At 37.9% G+C, this 23,951-nt stretch overlaps 2 protein-coding genes across 4 annotated transcripts in view; one reads left to right on the forward strand and one right to left on the reverse strand.

Moving 5' to 3' along the window:
• The window catches only part of adgrd2 (adhesion G protein-coupled receptor D2), a 39,265-nt gene extending 37,108 nt beyond the window's left edge, over nt 1-2,157 (forward strand). For both annotated transcript variants that reach the window (XM_038703119.1, XM_038703120.1), the window contains exon 25: nt 538-2,157. In XM_038703119.1, coding sequence (XP_038559047.1) covers nt 538-545 — 8 coding nt within the window. In that variant the 3' untranslated portion in view covers nt 546-2,157. The remainder of the gene's footprint in view (nt 1-537) is intronic.
• LOC119891458 (nuclear receptor subfamily 5 group A member 2-like) lies at nt 2,106-22,597 on the reverse strand. Of its 2 annotated transcripts, XM_038703122.1 has the most exons (8): nt 22,381-22,597; nt 20,482-20,563; nt 20,070-20,188; nt 19,496-19,637; nt 18,087-18,742; nt 10,079-10,198; nt 8,496-8,643; nt 2,106-6,026 (listed from the first exon to the last, which is right to left on the reverse strand). In XM_038703122.1, exons 3-8 carry the CDS (start codon nt 20,169-20,171, stop codon nt 5,773-5,775), a joined length of 1,422 nt encoding a protein of 473 aa, XP_038559050.1. In that variant the 5' UTR covers nt 20,172-20,188; nt 20,482-20,563; nt 22,381-22,597; the 3' UTR covers nt 2,106-5,772. The 2 variants fall into 2 exon arrangements, with proteins under 2 accessions (XP_038559050.1, XP_038559049.1); XM_038703121.1 differs by lacking the exon at nt 20,482-20,563.
• Between the last annotated feature and the right edge of the window lie 1,354 nt (nt 22,598-23,951).

Here is a 23,951-nt window from a genome sequence, read left to right on the forward strand (position 1 = left end):
CATTATGATATAAAGACCTGACTGGAGTAGAAAGAGGTGCGGGTTTAATTTTTCCCAGACTGTCTCCATTTACCTGTGCAGTGTACAACATGTGTGAAAACTTCCCTAGTGTTTTTTTGTTGATTTCAATGTGCAGGCCATACACAACAGATGGTCCCCATATTTCCAAAGGGTTAAGTCACTGTCAGTGGCTCTAAATTGCCTGGCAGTAGGGAGAAGGAAGTTTGTAATGAATTCATTAAATGTTTAGCTGTCTGTGAAGAACGCCTGATGGATCGTGTTTGAGTGCTGCTCGGTGTTCATTGTTGACTGGCGAGACAAAGCAGAGGTTCATTCCTAACGGACAGGGCTGGCTATTCACGCCATCAGCCATTAACCACTCCAACACCTGCTCTCTCTCACTCGGCCTTTCATTCCCCTCCTTTCTTGTTTTCTCTTTTGTACACAAACACACTAGCACTCCTGTAATGCAAAAACATTAAACATCAGATCGAGCTGGGAGTCGTAGCTAATGCCTTTCACTGTATTTCACTACAGGTTGTTGAACTGCAAATGGAGTGGATCCTGATACTCATTTACAATAAATGTGCACCACACTGAAAGAAGAGAGAACTGGACACACACACACACAGATCCCACCTGAAGAAGAGCACGGCCACCACACACCACACATATACACACACACGCAGGAAAATTAAAATGAAGGAAGGACCCTCTCTCACTGTTCCGTTCTCAGATCAGATCAATGATCCCTCAACTACTCACTTTTTTAACACATCTGTTTCTTTATCGCCAACAAAATGACAAAGGAAAAAACTTCTGTTATCTGTATGGCTAATTTAATGTGGTTTTTGCAATGTGGGTGTAATAACCCTTTAATTTAAACACAAGGAATATTATCTTTTATTTACATTTTACTACTTTACTTAAAATATTACCAACACCCACACAACTATCAGCAACATTGTCTAATTGTCTTTACCAAAGACAATTAGGTCATTTCTGACTACAAACACAGTTCTTTACTGGACCTCCATGATGGTGTGTCTGCTATGAAATATGGGATGCAACTCTTGCCATCTCTTTAGCATAATTTCCATAAAATGACATGCATTAATGATCTCTTCAGCCTATATGTCTGGCTAATATTAATGCTGGGCTTCATTCTCACTCTCTCTCATGTTGTTTAAATAGCTCTGCAATAGAAATTCAAGTTTACCAGGAAGAACAAGGCTCCAACATGGCAATATGGTGTGTTATATAGTTAGCAAACATTTTCAGCATGGACCACTGTGTTTGATAATGGCTTGCTAGAAAGTGTGTTACTGTTGTAAATAGATGATTACAATAAAGAATGAAAAGACTGTACCATTGCAGCTTACTATGGAGCTGTAAAGCACCACCAGATAGATGCTGTGAGTTTAAAACCGATATTCTTAACGCTTTAGAAACAGGAGGTGCATGTTCTGTTCAGTACCTAATGACTCTAATCGCTCTTAAACCTATCTACAGTATTTACTCTCAAACTACTGTTGGCTTTAGACACTGCACGTTGTCTTTTTTCTCGTTGTTCTGTAGCAGCAGCCATTTTAACTCCTATCCTACCAGCTTAAACTGTTCCAATCTGTTTGTGGAGAGCAGACCTGGAATCATGTTTTGACTGATATTATATTTTTAAATAAGAATCACAATTCTTGATGTTAGCTGCTACGGTCTAAAATGTGTTCTCTCTGTTGTGTTGTTAGACATCATGGTGTATTGTTCAACACGATCTGCCTGTTCTACATTTCCACATTTTTGTAGATGGACATTTGAGGAACAAATCAATTTTCCTCTGAAGATACTTTAATGGCAAAATTACAAGTGTCACAGTAAGATTGATGTCTATTTTAGAGATATTGAATGACGACTTTCCAGGAATGATTTGTTTCTAAAACTGATGTTTAATGTTTTAGACTATTGCTGAATGTTTGCTGTGTGTTTCTAGACAGAAGTGTTAAGTCAGACACTGCTGTGACTGCTGTGTTAAATCTATATATGAGCTCTGTATCATTTGTGCAAAACTGATGAATCTTATGCAATAATAGCCGACAAACAAGTGGAGCTTTACTTCACTGAATTTTATTGGTTTGATGCTATTACAATAAAATATATTTCAAGAAAACAAAAATGTTTTGGTCACTTTCTCTTTTGGGAGAAAAACACTACAGTTTAAGACGGGACAACTGTCAACTCACAGGAAAATAAAAAGTGAACTAAGAGCAAAAACAAAGGCTATATCAAGAGAATCAGTTCCACAACAGTAGCGATTTGACCTCAACATAAAGCAGAGAACTTTTTTGGTTGAAATGTATCTTCGTCTTGCAGTAGATATTCACTTCACAACATAAATATACTGTACAGATTGATAACACACAGCTGTCTCAACTGGAAAAACAGAGGTTGGTGTGTGTGTGTGTGTGTGTGTGTGTGTGTGCTTTCAGGCAGACGTTAAGGCAGGCGGAGTGATTGTCTACGATACCTTGAAATGCCACATCAATGGACGAACAAGGAATGATTTTGAATGTCCACTGTGAGAAAGTTGAGCTACACAATATTACAAACACTGCTTTGACTGTGTCTTTGTTTTTCAGTTGGTCCAGTTGACAGTCATCGTGAATTTCAGTTACATTGTCGTCATTGATGAGAGTCACATGCTTTTAAAAAAGGTGTGTCACTTCTAATGAATGTGGGAGCACAGACTGGGACAAATACAAATACATTAGTGTTACTTTTCAACACGGAGTGCCGGAGCTAAAACACTGACTGCTACAAATACACTGTATAGTGTTCTCGACCCGTAGACCCAGGTTTCTGATACTGTGTTCTGTTGTCCACTGGTTGATAAAATATTTAGTTTTAATTGCATACCATATGCAGGACTGACAAGAACAAAATTCTGGATAAAATACTACTTATTTAATTATTTATAGGGGACATTAATTGGTCAAATTAGTAAATTCATCATTATGTGTATTAAGGTGGAATATGTGACTCTGTAGAAATCCAATACCATGACACATACCATGATACAGAACAACGACACAGCAAGTAATGTAACTAACGTTAGCTTAGTTGTGGGTTAGCTAAAGCTGCTGCTGTGAAGCTAACATGCAGAGAGGTCGGGACGGTCCCAGAGCAGCACAGCAGCTCTAGACAGTGATACTCCCCTGCTACTAAAGCTAACATCACAACAACAGCATGTCTTTTTGAACTAGAAAATAAGCAGAATGTCCGTGGGCAAGTCATTTAATGTTGCTGACACACAAATCATTGCTGGCACGGCTGGAATAGTGTTGTGTGACCACTTTGTTTGTTTACCATTTACAGAACCAGGGCTGTGTACAACACCAGCTAAAGGACTGTGAGGAGATCTATGCTGAATTTGACAAAAAGGCGTGTGTTGGATTAGAATCACATAGCCCACCTATAAAAATACTCATCTTCCTACATGGTAGGACTAGCAGTGTGAGGTGTGGATGAGACTGAGGCAACTGTACAGGTGGTTGTTCTAAGTCAACTTGCAGAAACATAAATCGACACATTTCTTTTGCACTGACTAAAAATGATGTCTACAGGACAGATAAGTCATTCACTACTGATTGGTTAGGGCAAAACAAAATAACTCCCTCTTTCAAACAAACTTTCTGACATTAAGAAGCTTTCAGACATTTTAGTTTGTCTCATAAAAATGATGCTTATACACTACTAATTTGCAACAGCCAATGTAAGGCATGTAAAGCTCCCTTAATTGTGTCACCATATTTTTATTTAAACCATTTAAATTAATGTATTTGCAAAGTTGCAAAATGTCTGTACTATTGTCAAAACAATTAAAGAGAAATTAGCTTAGGTTTTGGAGGCATTTGATGAGTGGTCATACTGCTGACCTAAATACTCACTAGAGCACCAAACATGTAAAAATCAACAATAATGCGCTATTTCTTACTAAGCTACAGTGACCAGCTGTTTTAGGAACTTACAGTCTTTTTAAAAATCCAGCTATATATTTGTGAAGTTATTTTAAAAGTCTTCAGTAGGAACCAGTGGGCTTGAGGCTGAGTGCTACACAAAGTGTAGGGAGGTCAGAAAGTACTGCAAATGGTCAAACACATTGTTGATGTTGGTCTTTTCATAAGATTTGTTAACAATAAGAAAAATCATTCAAAAGCATTAATATTATTTACAGAAAGTATACATTTAGAAAATGTCATCATGTTCAATATGTGTAAAATCCATCTCTACAGCAGCTTCAGTACAAAACACGTTAGTATCAGCCTTCTCACACTGAGATCAGTCGAGCTCTAGTCCACACTGTACAGCGTATTGAAAAGTCACACCAACGTGACTGTGAACATGACAACTTCATGTTTTGAGTGCCCAATGTTTTTTAAGGCATTGGCCAATATCTAAATCAAAAGTTTCAAAGAAACTAGAAACCAAATCTGGCCAGATAATTTTTTCCCTCCCTGCGTTGTCTCTGTATGCCTCCTCTGTAAAACTGAAAGACAGACACTTGTAGATACTTCCTTTTTGCTTTTTACATATTAAAGAATTCATCTCTCCCTTATAATTTGCACATTGATGTGTCTTTTTTCACTCACCTCTCCGCTCTGGCTTCCCTTTATTATTTATCCACAAAGCATCACTGTAGTTTCTCTCTTTCTCATTGGCTTTTTCATTCCCTCCTTCCTTCTCTGTCCCTCTTCCTTTCCCTTTCATTTTCATTTTTCTGGGCAAAGGTTTGATGAATAACTGAATTAAAAAGTGTTTTTCTTAGCATGTCTGGCTTTGATATATCAATATATTAACATATAAATAGATTAAAACAAAACTATATTGAATCCCATAAAGCTTTCATGTTTTTTTGTAAGGTTGGTGGCAAAAAGAACAAGTGCAGAGATAAGAGCAGTGCTAGTCTAGTCTGAGACTACAGTGTGTGTTATCCTAAAGTCTGTCTTCATAAAAAAAAAAAAAAAACCTAGGAACAGTGTTGATGACCTTGGAATTATAAAGTTGCATCTGACATTTGGATCAAAAAAGACAATTTTTGACACTAAAATATGATTTTTGAAAAGACAAAATCTGCTCACCAAGCAAGCATTCAACAGATGTTTCCATGCAAACAATCCCATCCTGTGAGATTCAATATCAGCCCACTCCACACCAGATATTATAATAAAATTCCTATCAAAGTGGATTTAGAAACTGTTTGGATGTTTCGTAATAATGCTATCAGCTACGGACAGACATCTTGACACCACGTCTTCATGACTTTTCAGCACTGGTGCAGGCTGGAGCCTCTTCCTTTGAGTCTAAATGTTTGCTGGGCAGCTGTGTGAGACGTAGGAAATCTTGTTGGCAATTTTGTATTCAGGTGACATTATGTAACTCTATGGGCAGATCAAATTTTAGATTTTTGAAAACAGGGTAAAAAATCCAGTTTATAAAGGTTTATTAATGTAAATGTAAATTAACATTAATGTACCTCTGCAGAATGTAAAAAACATTAACATTCATAATCTTCAAACTACACAGATGGAGCTTTATAATTCCAAACTCTAAAGAACATGTACTCCTCTTTGACGCAAACAAAACCCCTTCCAAAGAAGACCCTATATGAACATGTCTATCTTTATTTGATTCTTTCATCCCACTCACACTTTCCCTCCCACACACACACACAGTCTCACCTAGAGAAATAACTCATGATGGTGGAGCATCCTGCATGCCTCACACACACGCTCGCTTGGCATGCAGCATCTCAATGAGCAGGTTGTTGCAGGGCACCTCTCCGCTCAGATGCATGTAGCACAGGTAGTCCTCGGACTGCGTGCTGAGAGAGCGCAGCTCTGGCAACCGTACCACCAGCTGGCTGAACTTTTCCTGGAACTGAGGGTACGTGGACAGCGTGTACTCCAGCAGAGCCCCATTCACCTGCTCCTGGACACCCTCCACAAACGCCTGGTCCTCCAGCAGCTTCACATCTGCACACATGCAGAGGACAAACATGGATCATGACTCAGTGAGGGGAAACATGAATCTGCTGACATGTGGCAGAGGATCAGGCTGTGGATATAGTAGTATATAAACCCTTTGAATGTCACCATCCTGCCAGTAGGCCAGTCATTACAACTCAATCTGTGCATTCAAATATTGTTCAAACCCACAGAAATTATTTTTAAATTCTAGTGGTGATGCTAGAATTTTGAACAACTTGAATATTTCAATACTGGCGACCTGTCCAGGGTGTACCCCGCCTTTCGCCCAATGTCAGCTGGGATTGGCTCCAGCTCCCCGCGACCCTGTATGCAGGATAAGCGGTTAGATGGATGGAATATTTCCATTTTATGTATAACATCCTGGAGTGAACATCATCTACCTACAATGAGCTGGAACAAGATGATATGATACAGCCAGAAAGATGTTGTATAAGATGATTTTTCCAAACTTAAATGTCATTTTAAGGAGACAAAAAAGTAAGTGTGGATTTTAAGAGGTAAAAAAGACAACAGAACAGGACGAGATATGTCTTGTACTTTCCATCAACATTCCTTAAATGCATATTTTTACACAAAAAATGAATGGAGTTTGTTATATTGGAAAATATGCCTCAATATCATGAAAAAGTATACTGTAGGTGCAGCTGTAATTTACATGACAACCCCACAAGATTAACAATAAATTGGGAGCGTTAATAAAATGATGGGACTTACCAACAAACTTAGAAAAGCTAATCCTTTCAATAATGTAATACTTGCATTGCAGGGCAAGTTGATTCTACACTTATGTTAAATACTGTAGTAGTTTGAAAAAACAATCTTATCTCGAGGTTACTGTACTTACTGTACTAGGTTTTGTTCTGGAGCTTTCAACTCACAGTCTTCATCACGGAATGGGTTTTATACTTATGTCATGTTTTAACAATTGAGCCATCTCCATGACAACTGAGAAAACTCCATGCGGTGGTGAGGGCTATGAGATGCTGATGAAAGGAAAAGGACTGGTAAGTGGACCTTGAGTTAGGATCAGTTTGTAGAAGCCTCCTGTTTTGTTTTGCAGATTCTTTTAACAATTTGCTTTAAATGCACATTTGGATAGAAACTAGTTAGCTTTTGGCAAGTATGGGTTTTTGAAAGCTTATACAGATAATATATTTACACTCAAGCTGCTCTGCTCAAAACCAATATTCTTTAAAAAATAAAATAAAATTGACCATTTTCATTCAGAGAAATTCCTTCAATTTGTTCTAGTATGTTAATGTTTTAACATTAGATAAGTGAATATTAAAGTTGTTTCAGAATATCAGTAAGAAGAAATAAACCAGTTTAATTGTTGCATGCAACCCATTAATTTATGGTAGAAATGCTACCTAATAGGTTACATATATATGCTGTATCTATACTTTATGTATGAAATAAGGGGAGTGCTTGGAGTGTGGGTGGTGTGTGTGTGTGAGTGTGTGAGTGTGTGAGAAAGAGACAATACCCAAGCCCTCCGGTAGACCAACATTCAGCATCAGCTGAGCCCATCTTGTAGAATCCATTCACACAGTAATTAAATGTTTTGAATCAATGTTCTGAATCATCTTTTCAAACTGCTTAAGGGCAATTAAATTACCCCCGACAAATCTGACTCTGAAGATGAGGGAGAGCACGAGCGCGAGCAAAGCAGCCACAGGCACAGACAGCAAATATTTTCTGCCTATGACAAGTGCTCTCACCATTCAAAAGCTCTTTGTTCCCCGCTTTGCCAGCGCTAAACAGCAAACACTTCTGGGAATCTGGGCAAGCCACATCTATGCTCTCTCCATCTGCGCAAGCCGCTACATGAATGTCAATCTTGCCATCGAATGATAGACCCATCCATTACGCTTCTTTTGAATGCCATTAGTGGACAATGGAGGAGGATGTCTTTGTTAATATTGGTTTTTGTCAACCCTAGAAATTTAATTAAGTGAATTTATTGGAGGGAAAAGGGCCAGTTTGGAAAACACTTGTAACCTTACAGATAAATAGGTACTGCAGATAATCTGCAATTGTGACATTTTCATTAAAATGTCAGTGTTGCTATTCAAATTCCGCCAAAGGACAGCATTAGTATGGCCCTGCAGATAGATTTTTACATGAAAACCTGCTATTCTTCCGAAAACACACAGTCACAGGCTGCAGATGTAAGCGATGGCCTTTAAAAACATTTATTTGCAGATAGGTCAATCAAGGATGAATCACTCAATATAATAAATGAAATAGTAATATTATGTTTGAGCTGTTTTAGCCTGCCAAACCTGATATCACCTTATTGTGAACATCACAATACGTCAGATATTCGCTCTTCTTAAAATATAATTTTTGCCGGAGTGATCAATGATTAGAAGTAATTTTTTCTCTTCATCTCTGGCCACACTGTCTGCACATTGGTCACAGTGATGAAGGGCAAACATGAGGCTGACTCACTGGGGTTGAACAGGAGGAGGAATTTCAGACAGGCGATCTCTCTGCGGTCCACCTGCAGCGCCCGCAGCCTCGCCGCCAGCTCCTGACCTCTTTGGACCAGACTGGAAAGAGTCGCCTCAGCTTGGGACAGGATGAACGACAGCTCAACCTAAAACACAGGGTAATGGTTATTTTTTATGTCTCTTATATTCATGAGACTCAAGTGCAAGCCCTCTCAAGTAAAGTACGTTCAAATTCAAACCCCAAACGTGCCTTTTTTGATAAACTTGAAGATTTGCTATGCTTTCGCTCCTACTGTATTTCTAAATATATAGTAGGGGAAATTAAGTTTATCACTCAATCTCAGTAGAGGAGAAGAGTAGAGGTGTGTTTAGAGGCTGTAGTGTGTTAAAGTATGGAGATACATAATGACACAGGCCACATACACAGTATATTGTTATTCTAATAATTCTAAAAGGATATCTCTCACTTTTTTTTTTAAATATAAGGATGTTTCATTCATCATATTCATATTGTTTAATGCTTATAGAGGAAAAAAAGAGTCATCTGAAAGGTAGTGTTATAATGCTTTGTATGCCTATGATGTGAAGTAGGTACATATACCTGTACTGTATTCTAAATACACAGAAAACTATTATATGGGGAATATATAATTTGTTCATATTAATGAATAATATTTTAATCCTTTAGTGCCGCATATTACAAAACAAATTAAATTAGCACCAACCAGCTGACAAGTATTTAGGTCAAAGCTTGGAGTTTTGGGGACTTCAGGCAGTTATTCAAATTGCAATCCAACCTTATTCATAACGCTCACATAATGTTGTCTGTCCTAAATGGTCATCATATTGGTCATCATATTATTAGCCTATTTAACATTATGTTAAATCTTACATTACTTAAATAATAAATAATTGTTTTCCAGAATAAATGGACCTCATTCAAAACATTTAACGAGCTCTAGGAAGGCCACTAGCTTAAAACTGGTAAGCTGACACAGTGGGGTACCATGTAGCAAATGAGTTAGTCCCTGTCAGTCCACCTCTTATATGATATAGTCTCCTCGTTAGCCAACAATATTTGATTTTGTGCACATAGATATTCAGTTTAATGCATTCCAGAGTTCCTTCCACTGAATAGGTGTGGTGGGTCACCATGCCTTTCAGAGCTACTCACCCTAAAAGAATTTCACTTTCAACTGTTTCACAGGCTGATAAAACAAAGTTCTAGAGGAAACATTATATAGATGTAGTTTAGGCATGAAAATAACTAAATTTCAAGATATGTTAAGTTTTGCTGCAAAATATGGACAATGAGTGACTTCTGTCTAAAACTGCCAGCATTGTAATCAACCTTCAAGCCTTACAAATGATACAAATATTAAAAACAAAACAAGTCCTTCATTAATTTGGTTTTAAAGTTGTTTCATTTGATAGATCAAACAAACTCATTAAACATTGGACTCCACACTGGAACCATAGTCCAAATATTTGGAAAACAGTCCCTCTTTAACAGTTAACAAGTGCAGCCTAAGTGAATGAAGTGCATTGGGCTGATGGGAAGTTGTGCGAGGGAGTTGTTACCTCCTGGCCGGTCACCAGCAGGATACTGTCTTCCTGTCCATGTTGCACTTGTCTGAAAATGTGATCCAGGACCAGAAGTTCAGACCAGCAGTTATGGAGCAGCTTCATTTGATCTCCCACCTCCAGGAAACACACACACATACACAGAGAAGGAGAAATAATACATTATCTTAAATTATGTTTACAGTCTGAGGTTAACTCTGGTCATACATGTATAGGTATACAGTAACTTTTTTCCTTCATTTTGTTGTTCAAACACCAAAAAATCCTGATCAATATTCTTTGAAACCTATAAATAGTCCTGATTATTCTTCTGTTACTGTCTCCCGCTGCCTCAATGTTCATGTTGTATGGACAAAATCAATATCCTCTTTTTCAAAGTATTTTTCATTTGTATTTTCTATCATTTTTTTGTGTATTTAGTATGGTCTATGGAAACATCTCACATGGCTGAATTCCTCCTACTGTATGTGCAAAGCCATTAAATTTTATTCTCATTTATAAGGAATTAAAAAATACTACCTACCCTGCTGTCATGCTATTAATCCAGAGACGAAACTGAAATATGTGACAAAAACAACTGACGTAAAAAATGAGGGGACTATAAAAAGTTTGCTGGTATTTGTGCTCGAGTGTGTGTGCTGATGTCTTGGGTGTTTGTGCTATATCCAAGTGTCGTCTCAGAGCTCTTCAACCTGCTCACCTCATCCACACCCATTTACCCTAACTCCCCCACCTCTCAAGTCACATCTGCTCTGCTCTGGGGGATGGGTGTTTTCAGACTGAGCCCCGCCTCACTGCAATATTGTCTGTAAACTGAAGGACACAGCCGTCAGTAATTCTGCAGCAGCAGCTGCTAATAGGCCCAGACACTCATTCATCTGACACGGAGCTGACAGAATTACTGTCCATCTGAATGAAACTATATATCTGTCGCAGAGAAGAGGGTCCAATCTTGTTGGCCACACACTCATCTGGACTAGTGCAGTGGTGGGGGTCTGGGTGTACAGTGATAAAGGAGGGGGTTAAGGAAGCAAGAGGTCTTGGTGACCTCCTGCGCTTCCTCTCCAAGAGGAGTTGGACACTCAGCTGCAGCCAAAAAATCATTCTGTAAAACCCCTCAAACATATTGAACGTGAGGAGAGGGGCTTTATTTTATCTCCCACTCGGATTCTCAATGTTTTTGTCTGTTCATGTTAGAGTGTGGTACTGGGTCACACTGATATATCAGGATATATACCTGTCAAGTGTAATGTTTTACCTGAGGGAGCCACATTGTATCTCACAGTCATGAAGAAAAAATCTATGCAATTGTCACAGAAAATACAAAAAAGTGTGAATTGTAATCCTTAGATAGATATGAATAGTCCCTGATGTTGCTGTTAGCTGGCCAGCAGAAGCGAGGGGAGCTACAAGAGTAAGTCATATCTTTTTGGAGTTGTTAGGACGACCTCACAAACATGATGGTAGCAGAGCAGAGGTGGTCGTGATAAAAGCAGAGAGTAAGTAGTGAAGAGTGTTAGTGCTAAACACTTTTTTAAAGGTGCTATTTTTAAATTCCCCATCACCCCTTTCACTTTGCTTGCTATGTTAACAGCTATGAGTTTAGACGAGCGTAGGCCTTTAAAATCCCCAAAAAATCAATGAATTCCTTTTTACATAGACATATTTGACCAATCAACACTATTAGGCCTCCAAGTAAACCATTGCCACCTCACTCACCAATGAATTTGGTACATCTGGTACATATGTATATATGTTGTTTTTTTTATTTGCCTAATAGGGCAGCTCCTTTAAACAACCTTTAAACCAAACAGTTTTTAAGCAATGTTTATGTGTGTAATGAAGTTACAAATATCACAAATGCAGGATTGGGAATTTTTAGCAATTTTTATATTGTAATAATTACTAAGACTTCACTCCCTACAATAATCTGTGCTTCTTACTATTTCTTATTGTGTTTGGTGCTATGCTTATTAATATTACACAGAAATCAACTGCAGAATTGATACTTTGTTGTTCTTGTTACTGACAGTTCAAATCCACTATCTTACACAGATGCTAATGTATATGAGTATTACATTTTGAGCAACAGAGACTAATGCTGTTCACATGAGCATAAAATTAATTCTATCAATCACAACCATTTAAATCCAACAAGTCTGGATTAAGCCTGCTTTCAGTGGGAACACACTATAAGACAACACATCATCATGTAGTCAGTCACCATGCTTGCCAAGCAAATCAGTTCTTTATATTTTGAGGAATTATCGGTTAAGGCTAAATATGTTCATCGAATGGGATTTGCAGCGATGTGACCATTTTAAAACTATGCACAAGAAGTGTCTCCTTTCTAACTGTGTAGCTGTCAATGGGAGTAGTGTTCAAGTCTGCCCGTGGTGAGGCTCTGAGATCTACAAAACAGTCTTCAGCCTGGAGGGTACCAGTGGCAATATTCAGGATTTGTTACTGAAGAAACAGAATGCAGTTTGGAGATAAAAAAAATCTGTGCAGAGTCATAGTAAACCATTTCAAATGGTCAAATACACAAACATGTAACATATTCTGGTAGCCTCAGGACAAGCTATGGGCAAACTAACCATCACATAGAATGACTCAAAACAAACTTAACCTGTGCTGCACCTCATCAACCAAGCTGTTCGGTTGAGAGGCAGAAATACAAGACAGGAAAAAATGCAAAAGCTATGCACCTCCCTGAATCTGTAAGACAGTTTAATTCAGCCAATCCACAGCTTATCTTCAGTAACTGCTTATTAATACAATGTTAGAATGACACTGGGAAAGATCGAATGTAACATTGGGGGGGGGGGGGGCATCATATGTAGAAAAAGGGAAAATATCACATGTCTAAGATCCAGAGGATCAATATTTTGTAAGTTTTACCTTGATCCCAGTAAAACGTGCAGTCTTTTAACTGCTTCTCCCATTTAAAATAGTGTTTCTATATTTTGTATCTCAGCGTAGATATCTATCACATATATTTTTTGGCAAAACTCTTCAGAATCCTCTTGACATGTTACTTTAAATTGACTGTCTCCAGTATGCTGCCTCTAGTAGCTGAACATTTATGATGTTCATTGTGTGCACTTCCTCAGCAACATCTTCCATGTTCAACAGGTGAATGGAAGGTCAAACACAAGGCAGGACAAAGGCCACCTCTGGGGGAACTGCAGCAATCAATAGCTTCCATTCTGCTCACAATTTAACAACAATGTAGACAAGCGCAGCGCAAAGCTGCAGTGGAGAGCCGACATTTCCCCGTTATCATCTGCATGGAATGTAATTATCCAGTCCAGGGAAACAGCTCTTTCTGTGCAAGGCTTTTTGGACAAAATATGCACAGCTTTGTTGTCACTGTCCATGTTGGCTATCCACTCTATATAAAAATGGCCTGACTATCAATAGAAATACATCACATAGAACGCGACACTGTAGGGAAGCAAAATAGCAGTTGTTATGAACAAAACTGTCATATTACAAAAAAGAAGTGAAAAACAGGAATGTTGCAGATGTGACAATATGCTGCCACATCTTTGCTATGTTTCCAATCTCTGAAGGAATAAACCTACATTTTGATTGTAGATGTCTATTTTCTGGCCTCTGTGAATGGTAAATGCTTTCCGCCTGCTAAGATACCATTGCTTTCATTCTTTTATATTTCCTTCACATACAAATTTTCACCTTTTTGCTTTTAAGTGTGTGAAATAACTCACGATGCACAGTGAACTCATTCAGTAAGTCTCAGAACTGTAGAAGCCATTTCAAATGTTTGCAATATTAGAGTCATAAGTAAATTAATATCGTTGGCTAGAACAATGGACTTTATTTTTGTGCCTAACCAGCCGTGTCTCCTAAAAATTACATTGACATAATACTAATTTACAACAGCAAAATGAGGAAATTTTTTTAATGAACGCCTCACCAAGTCTTACTGAACTTTTGCTTATGTCACATCTCTAGGTTAAGGTTAAACAAAGGTGGCGGTCTTAAGTTAATACAAAAAAACCTCAACAATGACTTTTGAGACAGGATGTGTTGATGATATGTACCGTATTGACATTTAACTTGAAATAATAATTTTTCACTAACCTTTACCAACATGCTTTTGTTGCCTAAACCAGGGTATGTGAGACTCATACCCTGGTCTTAGGTGTCCTGCGCATAATCATGGCAGCAATTTTGCTTCCCTCTAAGCGTAACTGGCTAAACAAATTAGTATTGAAAATAATTTCAAGGAAACAAGGTTGTTGTAACATATAAGAAGCATACTTAGCATCAGTGTTATTCAGTTAATTTTTTCTCAGCACATTAACCAGAAAAGAAAGATGTCTTATGCCCATGAAATAAAAAACAATGAGGGTGTTTTGCAAGTTCACACATCACAAAAGCTCGCTCAAAGTTAAGTTCACACAGATGTAAATGAAGTAGTTCATTTCTTCCATGTTTTTCTTTAATGAGCTGCTCCAAGCGATTCTTTTTAATAAGTAATTTCAAATTTGGCGAGGCTAACGTTCAGACTTGTTTTGTAGAAACATGTGAGATTGTGAAAATCTGTAAAAATGTGAGAAACCTAACCAAGTTGTTTTTGTGCCTAAACACGATGTGTTGAGATAAGAGTGCATACACAGAAAACTGTTTATTACTGATTACCATGATTATCATTACAGATGCTTGTGTTTAGTTGTGGGTTCAGCTATTTGTACGTGTGTGAGAATGAATGAATTAAGCAGGTAAAGGGACTGCATATGAACAAGGTTCAGATTTTTGTGCTACGCTCCCAGTCATCAATGTTGCAATTATATTGTACATAACAAAACAAACATGTAATAGCAGGCACTACTTTGTTTTAATGCATCACTTTTGCATCAAAGAATATCTCTAACTAAAACTGGGACGCCCTCATAGGGGTTTTGACAAAAGATGTAAAATCATTACTGTACATACAATTTGGAAACAAGTGGGCAGGCATATTTGACTTTATGTATGTAAAGAATCAGTATATTCCAATAGTTTGTAATCAATAGTAATGTGTTATTCAGATATATATTTTTGTGTAAGAACACCTTTTTGCATCTCTGTGTCAGTAATGAAGAGGAGCATTTCAGCCAAGTATCCCTCAGGCGTATAAAGATACCTTGTTGTTGTTAGTCTGAGAAGATGCAACAAATCTCATCAGTACCACAATGTGGTCTTTGTTTCTGAAACAAGGAAGGTACTAAAGTAACAATGAAAAAGACTAATCTGTTCTCAGAAACTAAGAATTTAAGCCTCATTTTTTATCATTTTCAAACTTTGGGTTTGGAATTTGTGTACATTGACAGCCGATTAAATGTTTCAAAATCACTTGTAAATTTGATTTACAACAGGTCATTATCAATACAGGAAAACAAAATGTCAGGATGCAATGATGTTCAGCATTTATTTGTATTCAATTAATACTTTGTGTTAGTTGCGTTGTGTGAATGACCATTTCATTTTAAAATTAACATGGCTGCTGCCTTTACTGCAACAGTCCGACTAAATTATCTAGTTAAAGTTTTGGTGATTACAAAAAAACATGTTTTCTCATACACCTCTAGCAGTATTGAGTTTTGTTTGTTGCCCTAAGTCTGAGATATCCCTCTCGGAAATTTCACCATCTCTAGAATTTCTACTTGTGATATTGAGCTGTGAACTGTTTTTAAAGGAATTACTTTCTACTGAAAAAAGAAAGCTTTGACAGTGTGCTGTGGAGTTGCTGAGAAACAGAGATACTGTACGTGTCAGTCTCAGGAACAAATGTCAACAAGTGTATAGGTCGGAAGCAGGAAAGGAGCAGAACTGCTCAGACAGAAAGGAATCTCACCAAGTCTTACCAAGGCCAAAATCAACCTATTGTTGCTAGGTAAACTGTTTAATTGGTTGAATCAGTTTGACCATGGCTTGTTGACAAATCTTTGTTTGTCAGCACAGACAGATTATATCATGACTCACTGAGCAAAGTAATATTTTCTTGATTTTTGTGTAACTTGCCTGATTTGTCAGAATGTGTGTGTGTGTGTGTGTGTGTGTGTGTGTGTGTGTGTGTGTGTGTGTGTGTGCGTGCGTGTGCGTGTGTGTGTGTGTGTGTATCCAGCATCGAGGAAACCCGCAGAACACGAGCCAGGAATAATACCGCAAGGGATACAAGACTAAAGACTCGTTCCTCATTACTTTAACTGTTTACTTTTAGAGCTGAATCGTTACATTAAAGATTATGCTGAGTTGTCTTTAACCATACATTAAGCAACAGCTGCCACAAATTAAAAAGAAAAAAAGGACGACAGTACAGATTTTTGTACATTTCTATTAAAAATGACTAAACAGTGTGTATGCATATATGTTCATATTGAACACCAGAGCATATAACGTACATCATGACCATTAAATGGTTATGATGTAAAATCATTTTATATGTGATACAGCAATTTCATAAAGCTTAATGTATCATTTGCTTCTCTTCATATAGTAAATAGAGACTATTTTAGTGCTTACAAATATCAAATCAGACATAACATTTACATTATTTACCTCAAGCAGGTTTCTCTGCAAGTTGATTTTCATAACATACCAAACACTGTTGCCAATTGTTCGTCTGTGCTCCTAAAGTGGGCTGCGAGTCCATTCTCTGTGAGCAAATTCTGAACGAATCGTGAATGTGTGAGTCAACCTCATCATCTTTGAATGCATTCATCTATTTTTCATACTGAAAAGACAAGTAAGCCTGTGAACTGTATTAATACAGAACTAAAACAAGCCAACTTTTCTTAAAAACAACTCTTCTTTTTCCTTTTAGCAAAGCAAATGTTATGTAACTATGCTATTGTTGTTTTAGTGCTATTAACATGTTAACATGTTATATAATAAGACAAAAAGTATCAAAAAGAAAACAGAAACTTGCTAAATTATTAATCTGATGAACTTTTTTGGGACTACAGTGTCAAACAGAATGTCAGCTGTTCTCATTAACATGGAATGACCCTTTAAAAACAACAATTAATGATCTTCAGAAATTTTGTGTTAATTGTATTAGTTATGACTTGTAATATCTTGCCAGTACTGATGGAAATTACAACAATAAAGGCTGACTTGAATTTGTTATTCATTAGCTTGTTTTACATTTTTCATGTTTAATGGGAAAAGGTGTTGTAAAGGTAGAGCCAGTGTTAGAAAGTTCATTCTGGATATAGCACTTGATTCTCTGCTGTGGGGCCTCTGGGTTTTGTTAATTTTGAACCTTTTGATTTGTAAATCCCTAAAGAGATGTACACACATTAGTCAGACCAATTGCAGTTGTGATATTGACATCCCAACTAATAAGACCATTTTGGACCAGGTCTGTTCTAGTCTAAGCAGACTGGCTCTGGGAGAGAAACAGAATGTGGCATTTAAGGATTCTCATCCTGCTAATGATTTAAATGATTTATTGAGAGATATGGATATGGTATGACTGAACTCCACACCATTAATGTCACACACAGGAAAAATAGTGAAGAAAGAAAGTGAGTGAAAATAAAAAACAGAATAAAACAAACAATTGCACCGTAAAATAAGAGAGATTTTTTAATAATAGCTGGGCCTGAGTTGTCCATATCTTTCCATACAACACTTCATCCATTTGTAACTTTTTCTTCCATTCATCTTCTCTGTGAAGTCCAGCATAAATAATTAGTAACTACTATTTAAATAGTTACTAAATATTAGTAACACTAATAATTTTTTGGTATTTTTTATTTAGTTATGGTATATATTTTATTAAAAAATATCCCTTTTTAAAGATTATACAATTTTTTATGGATTGTGCAGAATCTGTAAACCAGGGTTAATCGAAGGGAGACAAACCAAACCCATGTTGTAGTTATGAATTGTGGAGTGCAACTGTAAAATGTGACATTATTCTCCACCATTTGAAGCGTGTGCATGCATGCCTCTGTGAGCATGAGGATAGAATAAAGGGCTTGTGACTCACCCTGAGCTCCTTAAAGAAGATGCAGCTCCGAGCCCACTCAACTATGGAGAAGAGAGTCTGGTCTGTCATGCGACACATGAGGCTGAAAGTGCTGGGCTTGTCCAGCCGGCCCCGGCCGCCCTGCTCCTGTTGCAGATGAGCAACGATCTTATTCTGCACCACCAGCTCGTCTGGATCGCAGCGCAGCAGCTCCAACACCAGCGGTGGAAGGCTTGGCGGCTGTGGCGAAGCTGAGGGGTACATGTCTGGGTAAGGGTATCCTGTCAGAGACTCAGGGGAGCTGGTGTAGTCAGGACACTCTGCTTTAATGGCCCTGCCAGGGAAGGCTGTGTACTGGTACTGAGAGGTGAGGGGCATGTGGGACTGCATGGCCATGCCCAAGGATGAGGGTCCATAGAGGTTGGCCTCGTAGTCTGTAGAGGTGATGGAGCTCGGGGTGGAGGGGACCAGACTTTTGGAGATGGTGGGCAGGCTGTGCAGGGTGCCAGTGAAGCCGTAGTCAGTCTGTAGAGGAGAGGCCGGCGGAGGAGCTGCGCTCTCCAGCTTGAACCCGTTGGATCGTATCAAAGCCTTCTTCTGCTGCTTCAAGGCCCTGTCTCTCTTGTACATGGGGCCAAATTTATTCCTCCCCCCACGCATGCGGTCTGCGCGCACAGCTGTCGCACAAGAGACAAGAGGTGAAAAACAGATTTACAAATGAAACACTGACTCTAAATGAATTATCCTGCACTGCCAAAATCCCCTTTGCAAAACTCCTTGATGAGCACTGAACTGTAACAGCAGAGAGTAAAATCATTTCACCAGTTTCCCCAACCATACCTACGGAATAAATAACAGACATGTTGGTCATTTTTGCTTCCCTTTTTAGGGCTGAGAAGAATCCCCAGAGTCTGTGCAGCACTCCTTCTTGTAGCCTAAATAGAGCTTTTGATTTAAAACAGGGGAGTCTCCGGAGTTTTATCAGTAAGTCAAGAATGTGTCCTTTTTCTGCTACGGAAGCAGGTGCTTTCCTGCATTGCTGTCTGGGAATTAATCCCATCCAGTGTGTATAGAAAACAACATAAGAGCCACTAGCCCACAAATCAAGAGATATATAAAGTGTTTTTACCATAGTAATCAAAAGATAAAATTGTGAATTATTTTTAATATTAATATGAACACAATAAGTGCCAACAGTCAAATTAGGCTATTGTTGTAATTAAAATACAAGAAATATAGAAATAGAAATAAGTCCCTGCAAATAGTTTTCTTAATTTCTCCCAAATAATAGCACATATTATTATTAGGAGTATTGTTATTACTATTATTATAATTAGTAGTAGTAGTAGTAATAGTATTTTTTTTTTTTTTCAAAGTGAAAAGACACACTCATTATGGGTCAACAGCGGGCTGTATACAGTAAATTGTACCTTCTAGCCGCATCCCAACGCTGAGACACTTTTGGAAGCGACAGAAAGGACATCTCTTCCTCTGGGTTTTGTCTATTTTACACTCCTGGTTTTCCGCACATGTGTACCTCTTGTTGTTCTGCACTGTCCTCTTGAAGAAGCCCTGAAAAACAGATGACACATCAGAAACAGCGAGTAGACAGCGGGTTGAGAGTATACGGCATTTAACATTACGCCCTCGAAATAAAAGGTCGCGGCTGAACATTGACTGTTCCAGTATTTGTTTAGCATAATTAATACTCGATGACTGCATATTATGCCTAGAAAAGGCTTAGGGACACTATATCTTAACTAAAATGAGTAGATGTAATGCTGACCTTTTCTGTCTTACTTTCAGTAAAAAGTTAACTTTTGTTTAAACGAATGTAAAACAAATTATCATGTGATAATTTGTTTTACATTCGTTTAAACAGCAAAATTATAAAATGTTTTAGTGTTTTGGACTCTTAGTAATAGTTCCATTCGTTTAAGGTTAAGTTAAAATGCCGCATTGCGTTCATTTATTGTTATTTCTGTTAAAGGGTCCATGTGTTACCTTGCAGCTCTCGCAGGTGAGCAGGCCGTAGTGGTATCCAGACACTTTGTCCCCACACACAGGACACAGCTCTTCCAGGTCATCATCATATGTGTATTCCATAACCTTCAAAGACACACCTGGTACATACACACGTGCACACAAACACAAGAACCCAGCACATGAGACAACGTGGCACAGTAAGTGTACAATGCAAATATCCCATGCAGACTGTGGGTAATGTAGCCTATAAGGAACAATACGAAAAATAAAAAAGGCTATACTTTAATGTAAATTATAGAAGGATGGCATTTACAGTAATATGATCGTGTTTCAGATGTCTGAGGTCAGTTCAGGATGTCCGCATTTTCTTCTATTACGCAAACAATACTGTGACGTCTGTTATTTTAAAAAATTAAAATTAGTAACTTGCCTTTATTTTAATCTTCGGGAAATAGTTTCGGTGCTGCTGAGTTGTTGTTTCTGTTTCTGCATTTAGCCTAATGCAATTCCATCTGACATAAAAACAATCAAAGACAATAAGAAAACAACAACATCTGTTTAAATAAACTTTAACTGACATTTATTTTAAAAAAGCCCCAGACCTTTCGTGAAAAATGTCTTTAAAAATGTATTTATTTGATCGAAATGATAATTATTATATGTACAGCCTATAATAGCCTATATACATGCATTATAAATGCACAGCTATATTACAGAAAAACGATTGATTTACATAATAGGCTAAGGCCTAAATAATATCATCACCATAGAATAACAATTCAAATCTCATATAGGCTACACAGCCCACATTATTACCCACATTATCTTAAATATATTATTCTAACAATTGTTTAACAGTTTTAATGTAAAGCATTTCTGCTGAAATTTTCTGTGTAGGTAGGCTATACATTATAAAGTGGTCCTATTTCAAATAACTTCTGATAAGTGGCTACAGATGGGTTAATAAAGCCATATAAAAATCTGTCATGTCATCTATAAATAGATAGCTACAACTATCAAAATAAAAAGGAAGCTTTATAACCTAGGCTTTCCACTCGTTTATCCACTTGAAGTAATATCGCCATAAATGTATTATCCTTTCTGTCATAGGCCTATCCATCAGTTTGAAACCGCTCCATGCATTTCCATTACACTGTTGATTTATGGCATTATATTACCGTGGCCAAACTACTCTTCAAAGTAAAATATGGTTGAATTCAATGGTTTTAACCTCTCCGTGAATCTACCGCATTAGCACACACATCCTGTTGAAACCGTTCGGGTTTTAACTCCAGCGTAGACTCTGTGAGAGCTGATGTTGTTAGCAGCTACAGGCACTGACCTGAGATGAAGCCTATGTCAGAGAGTTTAAAAAGATTTAATCACCCACTCAGTAGCCTACGTTTAGCCTATATAGCGACAAATATGAATGAAAAAAGCAAGCAATGCAAATCCTTCTTGTGGAGCTAAACTCAGTTCCGTTCCACGTCCCGTTGGCGGAGCGGTGAAACTTAAATATTATCCTGCTGCCGAGAACACGCCATAATAAAAAAGGAAGACTTGAATTAAATTGAAATGAACAACTGGGGGAACGTCAGGAACCAAGGGCAGACGTTTAGGCCGCGAAACGGAGGCGTCACGCGCCCTATGGAGCAGTCAGCCAGGGGTCTCACTGCGGTGCCGCGCTCCATCAGCAGCACAGGAACAGCCACCAGGAGACACACACCAATTCCTGAAATATCCTTATTATTATTATACCTGTGTTGTTTTACATTCTTAAATGACTAACTCATTTTTTATTGTATATTTGTTGTTACTTGTAGCTACACTAGGCCTAAAGGCATTTCAGGACATTCACACCGTTTTAAGTTGAATCAACAGGCTATTAATTATCATATTGCATGATTTTATACTACTGTATTTTTTTCCTATTTTTTATTTTCTATTTCCTGTGTTTGTTCTAATCACTCATTATTTCACAACATATGTCAGGCTCTAATTCAATATTAAATAGACCTACTTTTGATCTGATTTGGATTTTTGGTTCAGTAAATTGCCGTTCTATAATGGAGCTACAACTTTGCTTGGCTAAATAAAAAAAGAAGCTGTCCTTTCCTTATCCGACAATCTTAATCTTAATTATTAAACAACAGGTTAGGGATCTCTGGATGATCTGGTTTTAGTGTGTGCCGGTTCAGACCATTGAGCCGTTTTCAACATTTATCTGAAATTATTGGGTTTAAATTGGTTTATTGATTCTAACAACAAAAAAAGATGTCATCATGCACGCTGTGAATGCAGAGCACCGACTGTTGAATAGTAGACTTACCGTGAGCCTTGTCTCCCAACATTTGAACAGCCGACAGCAGCCAGTCAGTGATGATTGTCTTATTATTAAAACCTGAATGTAGGTGTTGCTGCAGTCTTGCATGGGCTGCTGGGGAGAACAAAATAAAAAAAAGACCAATACAAATCCGGATGGTCTCTGTCTATGATAGTGCTGGTTTAAGAGCGAGTAGGGCCAGTAGTACGTGTGAGATGATGACCACTGAAGATCTCTGTGAAACTCCTTCACTCCGCTCGCTCTTTACTGCGCTTCCCGTATCCCAAAAGTTATACTGCCGTGATGCCATTGGTTGACGCTCAGTCACGTGAAGGATGCTCCCTGCCTCCTCTGTGAATATGCCTGGACAGGAGAGCAGAGCGGTGCTGGAGGAGTTAAACTTATTATGCAGACTCACATGAACCGTCAAAATGATAACAAGTAGTTATAGACTATTGAGAGAGAGAGAGAGAGAGAGAGAGAGAGAGAGAGAGAGAGAGAGAGAGAGAGAGAGAGAGAGAGCAGATTTTCAAAGACTGGCTCTCTAAATTATATTAATTCCAGAGACTCACTGCTGATAATATGCTAGCCTAAATAGCACACTGCTGCTGAATTAAAATCAACATAATGATTAGTCATTATTATTACTAGCATATATATTTTGCTAATTAGGTGTTGGACATCTATATTTTTGTTTTAAATTATGCAAAATGGCCCTAACAGAAATATGCTTTACACACTGTAAAAAGGGTAGGCATAATAAGCATAGGCTTCAGTCTACACCTTTTCGGTTGTTATGCATGGATATATTGTTTTATTTTCATTGTTTTCCTTTTTTTTGTTTTGGAAAATTATGTGTGAGGACCAAAATAAATTTTATTGATTGATTGATTGATACTGACAAGTTTTTTACTTGTCAGTTTATTTTTACACCGGCTATGGAAACAATGTAAACTGTGACATTCTGTAGATTTCTATATTTATCTGCCCAGGTTGACTGTACACAAATGGAGTAGCTGCAGAATGAAATACATGGGCATTAATATTAATTGACTCTGACAGGGCATTTTGCTTGGTAAGTGCTATGGAAAGTCAAACTGTCTATTGTTAGCTAAAACAGGAAGCAGTGGGTGGCTGCTGAGGATCCGTCCGAGTGCTGAGGGTCATTGTGTGGAAACACGAACGAGGGTGAGGGTCCTTAACTATAGACCACTGCACAATTTTAAAAATAGGAAACACAAAGGTGACTTAAGTCAACACAAAACATTCACACACTGCCTTTGAGTACTGTCTTTCTGGACTGGCAGTTGTGTTCAGTGTCTGCAGTAAAGTGTTTCTCTATCTCTGTCTGCAGGCTCCTGCAGATGGAGCCTCCTGAATTCTGGATGATCAATCTTGGTAAAAAAAAAAAGACCTCTGATTGTCCTTGAGGAGGTGGGGTCCAAAAAGTGCTATTTTAGATTTCCTGTAATTCAGTTTACCAGAATTGTCCCAATTAGACAATGGTAAAGTAAGTCCATACGTCAAAATACAAAACCTTATTGGATTGATAACGCTTTCATAACCTTAAAATGGTT

This window comes from Micropterus salmoides, unplaced genomic scaffold, assembly GCF_014851395.1.
Source record: "Micropterus salmoides isolate LMB-PRFRI ecotype aquatic unplaced genomic scaffold, ASM1485139v1 Ms_hic_scaffold_7, whole genome shotgun sequence".
NCBI classification, from domain to species: domain Eukaryota; kingdom Metazoa; phylum Chordata; class Actinopteri; order Centrarchiformes; family Centrarchidae; genus Micropterus; species Micropterus salmoides.

Coding starts and splice junctions, on each gene's coding strand:
- LOC119891458 (XM_038703121.1), bottom strand. CDS start 22,402: ATGTTGGGAGACAAGGCTCACG. Junction 18,743..19,495: donor CGTTGGGATGCGGCTAGAAG/GTACAATTTACT, acceptor CTTGTGCGACAG/CTGTGCGCGCAGACCGCATG. Junction 10,199..18,086: donor TCTTCTTTAAGGAGCTCAGG/GTGAGTCACAAG, acceptor TGTTTCCTGGAG/GTGGGAGATCAAATGAAGCT.